This window comes from Branchiostoma belcheri, unplaced genomic scaffold (assembly GCF_001625305.1).
Source record: "Branchiostoma belcheri isolate BF01 breed outbred unplaced genomic scaffold, Haploidv18h27 scaffold193, whole genome shotgun sequence".
Lineage (NCBI taxonomy): Eukaryota > Metazoa > Chordata > Leptocardii > Amphioxiformes > Branchiostomatidae > Branchiostoma > Branchiostoma belcheri.
Window position 1 is genome coordinate 314,970 of NW_017803413.1, and position 8,777 is coordinate 323,746.

At 44.8% G+C, this 8,777-nt stretch overlaps 3 protein-coding genes across 3 annotated transcripts in view; all 3 read right to left on the reverse strand.

The window, feature by feature from the left end:
• The window catches only part of LOC109468159 (mitochondrial amidoxime reducing component 2-like), a 5,218-nt gene extending 3,005 nt beyond the window's left edge, over positions 1 to 2,213 (reverse strand). The window contains exons 1-2 of the mRNA XM_019766408.1: positions 1,896 to 2,213; positions 1,295 to 1,462 (exon numbers count right to left, since the gene is read on the reverse strand). Of these exons, the coding sequence (XP_019621967.1) occupies positions 1,295 to 1,462; positions 1,896 to 2,143 (416 nt within the window). The 5' untranslated portion in view covers positions 2,144 to 2,213. The remainder of the gene's footprint in view (positions 1 to 1,294; positions 1,463 to 1,895) is intronic.
• A 133-nt stretch (positions 2,214 to 2,346) lies between these two features.
• On the reverse strand, positions 2,347 to 5,307 carry LOC109468160 (mitochondrial amidoxime reducing component 2-like). Its single transcript, XM_019766411.1, has 7 exons — positions 4,908 to 5,307; positions 4,415 to 4,579; positions 4,040 to 4,211; positions 3,703 to 3,843; positions 3,367 to 3,428; positions 3,113 to 3,187; positions 2,347 to 2,834 (listed from the first exon to the last, which is right to left on the reverse strand). The coding sequence occupies exons 1-7, from the start codon at positions 5,147 to 5,149 to the stop codon at positions 2,705 to 2,707; spliced, it is 987 nt and encodes a 328-aa protein (XP_019621970.1). The 5' UTR covers positions 5,150 to 5,307; the 3' UTR covers positions 2,347 to 2,704.
• A 222-nt stretch (positions 5,308 to 5,529) lies between these two features.
• LOC109468143 (mitochondrial amidoxime reducing component 2-like) overlaps positions 5,530 to 8,777 on the reverse strand; it is a 4,143-nt gene continuing 895 nt past the window's right edge. Inside the window, exons 3-7 of the mRNA XM_019766384.1 lie at positions 7,097 to 7,178; positions 6,791 to 6,931; positions 6,526 to 6,587; positions 6,203 to 6,274; positions 5,530 to 6,049 (exon numbers count right to left, since the gene is read on the reverse strand). Of these exons, the coding sequence (XP_019621943.1) occupies positions 5,923 to 6,049; positions 6,203 to 6,274; positions 6,526 to 6,587; positions 6,791 to 6,931; positions 7,097 to 7,178 (484 nt within the window). The 3' untranslated portion in view covers positions 5,530 to 5,922. The remainder of the gene's footprint in view (positions 6,050 to 6,202; positions 6,275 to 6,525; positions 6,588 to 6,790; positions 6,932 to 7,096; positions 7,179 to 8,777) is intronic.

Below are 8,777 nucleotides of genomic sequence, written 5' to 3' on the forward strand. Positions count from 1 at the left end.
GGGACTGTTCTTGGTCCACTCATATTTCTTGCTATTATTAATGATGCTTGTCACGACGCCACTACTACAAGGTGGAAGTTTGTTGATGATTTAAATCTCGCAGAGAGTCGGAAGATCGAAGCTACCTCCACCTTGCAGACTGACCTTGATCATCTCTCCACCTGGACTACCGATCGGGAAATGAAGCTGCATCCAAGAAAGTGCATGGTGATGCACGTGTCGTTCACAAAAGCCCCCTTTCAACGACCTCAGCTTTCTATAGCCGGTGAACCGTTGGTGGAAGTCCAAACAGTCAAACTACTGGGCATTCACGTTCAATCCGACCTACACTGGGAGTCCCATGTTAACAATGTTGTCAGAAAAGGCAGTCAAAAACTCTATCTACTCAGTCAGCTCCGGAGCTTCAACCTTCCCTGCGACGATCTTCTCACATGCTACAAGACACTCATACGACCAGTTTGCGAATACGCCGCCCCCGCGTGGCACCCTGGCCTAACATCAGCTCAACGAGCAAGGATTGAGGCTATACAGAGAAGGGCATGTCGGATAATCTTAGGACCTTCATACACATCGTACGCAGAAGCATGCCGCAAACTTGACTTGCCCACACTTGAAGCCAGACGTCGTACTCTGTCTTACAACTTCGCCAGAAGGATGCTTGACTCTGAGACTTACAGAGCTTGGCTCCCACCTTTGCGTGGCGACATAAGTACCAGAGACACTAGATCTAAGCACCTGCTGAACCCTGTCAAAACTAGAACAAGTAGATATTACAACAGCCCCATCCCGTACATGACCAGGCTCTTGAATGAACACTAATACCTATACAAGAACTGTGAACTTGCGAAAATGTGAATCTTGCCAATGAGTTAATGTAGTTAATGCTAGCCTCGTATATTTGTGTAAATGTGTTAACGCAAACTATGACGAAATTAATAGCAAGCCTTCTATATTGTGTTAATGAGTTTCTATATTGTGTTAATGAGTTTCTATATTGAGTTTCAATGAGTACTGTTAGTTTGTAATTTAAGATTTTTAGCAATTGTACAAGGTATGCAATTCAGCCCGGTGGCTGCAAATTACTTTCAATAAACCATCTATTATTATTATTATTATTATTGATAGATATATATGTTAGATAGTATGAAATGGCCATTAATTCGATAATTGTATGTTGACCTAATGACGGGAAGGTTATATCAGCGATTGAGTAAGAGAAAACGAGGTTGACAACGACACGACATTACTTCTATGTTCATTAATACAACTTCACTTTTTACAGAAGAGGTCTCACCTGATGTCGTACACTTTCTGTTTGTTTGGTTTGGGGAGTGTAAGCGGGTCCATACCGGGTGCCTCCAGTCTGACCTGTCCGTCTCCAGCACACTGTGGTGAAATCAGCACCACCCGAGGCTCTGTGCGTCCGTCCAAGAACCGGTCCTTATACAGGATCAGCAGGTGCCTGGGGGGTACAGACTGGTGAGCTTCAACGAAGCAATGAAACATTATAGTTCAAAGGTCGTGCAGCTAACCGCCATCTTGATGAACTATATAATGTTTGCTCCATGCCTGACTTTTATAGTTGTGGCATTTTCCGATTGACTGATTGATACATACATACATAAAAGCATGATACAAGGTGGTGAAGAACGAGAAAACATTGTACAGTCTTGCACGTCATCAATAAATCCATCCTCAGTGTTTTGAACTGATCATGTGTAACGAATGACACAGCAGGCTTAATCACGGGTCGACGATCAATCGAGGCAGGGCCAGACAGCAAGGAGGTTGTTTTATATAAACGTCTTTCAATGAGCCTGGCTCTTGTCATACATTGCAGAGATAGCGAAACGCTTGGCATAGAAGTGAGTTTCAAGCAAATACCCCAGACTCACCTGTCCATAACCCCCTCCAACCGGAGACCTAGTTTGGTCACCTCGGCCTCCCCCACCTCCAAACCCCGGCAGGACTTTACCGGGTGGACGTAGATTTTGGAGACATGGCCGACTGGGACGTACTGCCTGTTCACTGTACGCGGCCTCCGCCACTTCAGGTAGGCTAGTCCAGCTGCGATAACAGCTGTAGTAGACAGAGTAAGGACGACTAGCTGTCTGGATTCGAGAGCGACCTTCAGACCGTCCATCGTGCTTCAGCAGCTATCCTGCACGGCCAGGGTCTGTTTGTCCACCTTTGCGTCGTCGACTTTGACCCGTGTTCTGGGTCGAAATCCGCACGGTCACGGCGAGGATATGATCAGTGTATAGACTATAGTACAATAATGGCTCAAAACTGGTACATAGAATACGACATACATGTAACAAATATGAGTCAACTACTCTATTTCACGTTGTGGAATGATAGCAACATATCTTTATTTCTCTGGCCAAATATTAACTTGCCGCTACAGTGGTATTAGAGACAACCGTATTTTGTTACAACGGGTAATTAGACGTTTTAATAACGTTTTTTATTCTCTCCCTTGTTTGGACGCCTTTTTTCATGCAAGCATCATTAATATAGTTACATCATACACATTTAGTTCAAAATTACAGTTCCTTAATTCAAAGAAACAATCTGAGTATGGGCATATGTCATTGATTGATCGCCCTTATTTTTATTAACGCCGGCTCTGGTCCCCGATGATTGACGTACGTCACTCTCCTTTATATAACAGCGCAGGACGACGTTGTACGGGCCAGTGGTATCACGTGCACGCCGCGTACACCGTGTCTCCCACACGCACCACTCCCTCCTGGTCCACGCCACACTTCAGCCCGAAGAGCGGGGTCTGCGCGAACAGACCCTTATACTTCTCCTTCGTGGAAAGACGGTAACTGCGATGGGAAAAGAGCACCGTGTGTGATTGCATAGCTGCACGTGACATGTTATTATTGGGGATACATATATTGATGTAACCTATTGCATACAGAACGATATCTTATTGTTTTAGCGGTGTCGCTCAATTATTTAACGTTATATACCCATTAAAAACGTTGACGGTAATGTTTCTCGTACATTTGTAGAACTACAAGACTCGGAGGCGGTAGTTGCATGGACGTCAAATAGGTCGACATCATGCCAGAAAGCGCCTCCTGCTTTGCTTCATACAAACCTTTCGAGCGTCTTTAGAGGTTCCTTCGCCTTATCCTTCACACCGGTCTCGGGGTTGATAGTGGTTACCAAACACCTGGTAGCGGGAGGTAGTACACGGTCACTTTGGTGGGGACTAGAACAATGCGGTTGACAACAGAGAATAGGTACGCTTCGGGTCAAAATCTCGCTCGTAAAGAAATCAATATATAAAACAAATTGTGGGAAACACCGTTTCGGTAACTCTATTACTTCACGGTGTACCGCTATCCCTACCTGTTGCACGGTAAAACTGTTCGAATATCCACTTTGCCGATTCGTATGTGTAGCCAGTCGTCCTGTAAAATGATTGTGTACTGATCAATGGTATTAGATACAATATATACACTATATATCTTCAACATGATCGACAGATGAAAATGGGAGCCCTATAGATAGCAAACTGTCCCTGAAATTTCCCCTTGTTTCAAATCAACTTTTTGTTCATGCATTAAAACTGTACTTGTCGATTAAGCAGAACTTCTTGAGCCTTTAAGCCCAAGTCGCCTGTTTTGGGCTACCAACACTCTTCTATAGCTGGACTAGCCAGACTACTTCCTGCACTAACGTTACCTCTTGAAATGGCTCACTCCCAGACACCACAATGTTGGGTCGGAAGTTGCGCATGGCTACAGGAGTGGTCAGCTTGTTGTTCAGGTTGTCCAGAGACGCCTCTGACGTAAGCATCAAGGCGGTTTGGTCTTGGAACCCCACCTGGAACACGAATGGGTGGAAATGTTGGTATCAAAAGACAAGTTGCATTAAACATTGTTTTCCCTTCCAATCGACATGCTCCTGAGTCGACATTGCGGACAATATGCGCTAACTGTTACGTCTTCCGACAAACGTGACCGTGACCTTCGAGTAGGTTTGGAGTGACAGAACAGGGACGTTGAAATGTAAGACGTACCTTGTCATCTTTCCCGGCAAAGCGTTTGTACCTCCAATGGTCAACCGTGTGTCTCTTCTTACTTCCCGGTGCGGACATGACCAGCTTGTAGCCCGGCTTCCCGAAAAACTTCTCCAACCAGCCGGCAGCCTCCGGGCCGCAGTCTACAGCGTCGCCCTTAATATCCCATATGCTGGGACATGAAAAAGAACGCAAGACAGAGATATGTTTTCATTAGGGGGTTGTCACCGTCTCGAATCTCCTAAATCGTTGTTCGCAAAGCAATGTCATAACTCTCACCATCTCTCTCACTTGCTTTTTATACAAAGACTGAAAGAAATAAACACCGTAAACCTGTGATGATTTGCTGAAAGACGGCAAAGTACACAGTCTTACCTGACGTTAATCACGTTTTTGGTGGGACCAGACAAGATGAGTGGGTCCATACCGGGTGCCTCCAGCCTCACCTGTCCGTCTCCACTACACTGTGGTGAGATCAGGACAATGCGGGATTCCGTTCTCGAGTCCAAGAAACGATCTTTATAAAGAATCACCAGGTGTCTGGATATAGAAGGAGATGTATGTTGTCATTCAACAAAACCAACGTGTAGAAAGAATCAGACAGTCCAAAGGTTGTGTAAATCAGCTGCTAGTGACAGAACTACACGCGTACACGGTGTCCCAGGGGGTTCTTTGTATCACGGGTCAATCAGAGGTCAATGGTTGTGTTCGTTAGGTAACCTCCCTGAACAGGTTGATTTTGGTGGGATCGGCCTGTAATTTAGCTTTATAAGGATCGCATTTTCTAACCTATTATCACATTCATTCATTCGTAAGACAATAATGGCTTTAGACTAAATTAGAGTGCAATGTTCATTCCAGCTCTCACCTATCCATAATTCCTTTCCATCGCAAACCCTGCTCGGTGACCACGGCCTCCCCTACCTCCAGACCGCGACAGCACTTCACAGGGTACATGTAGATCTTAGCAACATGCCCAACGGGGACGTAGTGCCTTTTATGATGCCTCCGCCACTGGAGGTAGGCAATGCCGGCAGAGATCACTGTTGTAGTAGTCAGTACAGCGATAACTACGCCTTTAGATTGGAGTGCAGCTTTCAAACCGTCCATCTTACAGGTGTCCGACCACTCTACGTTCGACTGCTCTACCTCACACTCAAACTCGATCCTGTCTACCAGTGTTTGCACTGTATACCTAGACCCTACCCGGCGCAAATGTAAACATTCGATGAATCACGAGCGTTCCCTGCAAAATTTATCCGGAAAGGGTCAGCCCACGGAAAATGCCCTTCGAACTTTGAACTATTGAATACAGAGGCCCATTGCTGTTTGTCAGGCTGCCGAATAGCAAAGCTAGTACGCTCACACTTCCCAAGATAACGGTTTACAACACACCTGCAGAATGAACCACCGTCTTCAGTGGATTCGATGTTTTGTGCGAGTATGATATATTATAAAGCTTTCTTACCCAGGCACCGTTGCAGTTCATCGACTTTTCACCACCTCAACGCTTTGAGTCAACGCAATCTCCGTTTTATAGATTGACCTTTCTCTCGGCAGCATCACTACGTCAACATTTCAGACCTGACACAACACCTCGCTGTTCTATGCATGGTTCATGGCATATTCGTCCGGAGCTTGTGAAGAAGCTACAGACGAACGGCTGATGTCGAAACACGTCGAAAATCATTTATTACATCCGGTAGTAACAGGTAGTTGAAATGGACAAGTACAGAGAAACATGTTTTCATTGTATGACCAAAACATTTATTTCACGATCACAATTAGGTGTATGCCAAACGTCAACCGACGTATTGTTACGACTGAGGGCCCTCAGAGGTTGAGGAGTTCGGTGCCACTGTCTTTGCGACTGCGGCGTTCCGCTACACGCAGGCATACACTGTGTCTCCTACGCGGATGGACCCTTCCTGCTCCACCCCACACATGAGGCCAAACAGCGGGGTCTGTCCGAATAGTCTCTTCTGTTTTTCGTCCTCGGGAAGACGATAACTAGAGACAGAAAAATAACAAGACATTGATAAGTTCTACTGAGCTGCCTTTGTACTAAAGGGAATGCATCTGGTCCAAAAGATAAGCGAATGAACTTCGATGATCGAAATCGATTTCTCCAAACACACCAAGACGCATGAATGGTTTTCAGACCTTCTGAGTGTATTGAGGGGTTCCTGTCCTTCCTTCACACCAGTTTCAGGGTTGACGGTAGTTATGAGGCACCTATAGGAACAAGGGACAGAAGGCGGTTAGACTTAGACGGCCCGAGGCTCAAAGATGAACGAAGATTCAAGATGAACTGACCATGTTTGACAGAACTCTAGCGGAGAAGAATGAATCTGCCTTATGATCAGTGAAATAAAGCAGAAATATCGACACTGGTCAATTTATGTGTTGGTACTGCAAAAGTTTCTTTTGTGTTTGTTATGATTTGTGAAATATTTGTAGTGATGATATTACGCTGTTATACCCACCTGTTGCAGGCTAGCGTTTTCCGGAACTCAGCCTTACCGATGCGCACGTACTGCCAACCGTCCTGGAACAAAGCACAGGTGCAGATATGATGGACAAACCGTTGCAGACAGTAGGGTGGCACACAAAGTTTTCTATTTTTGACGGGATCACAACTACCTGATATAGACTAAACTTGTGTTAGTCACAGTGATATTACGTCATCGCATCGTATCCCATCTGATGTGTCCTGTTTCTTTGCAAAATTAGAACCCTGGTCCCACCTACCTCCTGGAATGGGTCACTCCCAGACACCACCACGTTAGGTCTGAAGACGCGCATGGTTACAGGGTTGGCTAGTCTGCTGTTCAAGTCGTCCAGAGAGGATTCTGTCGCCAGGTGCATGGCCACAAATTCCTGAAACCCCACCTAGGACGTCACCGAAACAAAAACGATCGTCATTACTAAATGACGTCGACGCGCATGTAGTACATGTACCATATCACAGCGCACCGTAACAGAAATACGTTCAAGTTGAACCAAACATCTTTCACTGTAAGTAACATTTCCCGCAAGCTGATTAACGAAACTAACCTTGTCCTTTTTGGTGGCAATGCCCTTATACCTCTTGTGGTTGACGGGGCAGCGGGTCAACAGCCTACACGACCCCGCAGTCCTACATACAGCATTAGGGTCAACCAAAGGTGATTGCGGGATTGTTCCTACATTTACATGTAGCTATATTCTCCCCGCTCCCTACCTGTCCATAACCCCCTCCAACCGGAGACCTTGTTTGGTCACCTCGGCTTCCCCCACCTCCAGACCCCGGCATGACTTTACCGGGTGGACGTAGATTTTGGAGACATGACCGACTGGGACGTACTGCCTGCGGGACCGCCGCCATGTCAAGTAGGCTACCCCAGCAGTGGCGACCGCTGCCGTGGCCAGAGCAGCAACAACTATTTGTCTCGACTCCAATGCAGTCTTCAGACCTAAGTCCATTTCGCCCTGTTACTCACATGTCAAAACTTTGAACTGAATGCGGAAGCCACTCGGGTGTATTTGTCACCGTCAGCCAAGATATCAAGGAATACGCCTTTTCGCAATTATTAGAGCGCCCGTGCAGAGTTGACTTAACAACTGGGCAGCATTGGCTAAAAAAAGATCAATGAAAGGTCAAAGTACAGCCCTGAGGCAAGACCATGGAATAGAAGTCTAGCGTGATGTTAATGATTAATGGTAAAAGCAAAACCATTCGTCTGTGCGAAAAGGCAAGAATGAATCTACTAGTATGTCTACAAATTACTAATCCCCTATTTTATATAGATGCAACACTAAATAAGAAATGTAAGGACTCTCTCTGGAAAAATGTAAACGTTATGTGAACGCTGTTCTCAACCGTGGTGAAAACTACCTAACATTATAGAATTATATACTAGTACAGTACTTCTTTCTACATAAGGAATGGGAAGGTCGGAATTGCGATGTCAACACTTTATTTGTTGCTGTAACCAAAATTTGCAGATCCTCAGACCAATGAAATGATGTAAGATAACTGGCAAGTAAAACCTTGAGTCCCACAGGACAAGAACACTCCAAATTACTGCTGTCTTCGAACATTACTTATAATATCTCAAGGAATCAAGTGTTCGTTGTTGTAGCTTAACTAAGCAGAGTTTTTTTATAAAGGCATTTCGTAAAATATTAAATAAATTCTGTAAGTAATATGGAGTTGGACTACCATGGAGTACACAATGTGAACAATGATTGAAGTGAAATATAGTATAACATGATTCTAACCATTTTTCAGCTAGAATGTGGATAACCAATAGTTTCAACATTTGACGGTTTCCTGACTGGTGATGTAAGCATACTATGCACAGGCATAAATTCTATCTCCGACATTAATGGCCCCTTCATGTTCCACTCCTAAGGTGATGCCAAAAAGAGGGCTTTGTCCAAATAGTGCCTTGTGCATTTCCTCCTTGGGTAGACGGTAGCTGGGAATGAAATGATAAAGACAACATTTCTGTCAGTTGGCATTGAAAAACAAACATTTTACTATACACAAGCATTAGGCCTATAGGGATGCCACAACAACACTAGTCATCAGATAAATATTACATTTGAAAGATCCCGTTTTAGACTCAATATCTTACATTTGTACCAGGTGACAGACCTATAAGTGACAGTGGAAAACTGCATATTTTGAGGCCAAACATTGAAATGCAAAGTGGAGTATGTTACTAATTGATTACTTGTACTAGAAGTTTGC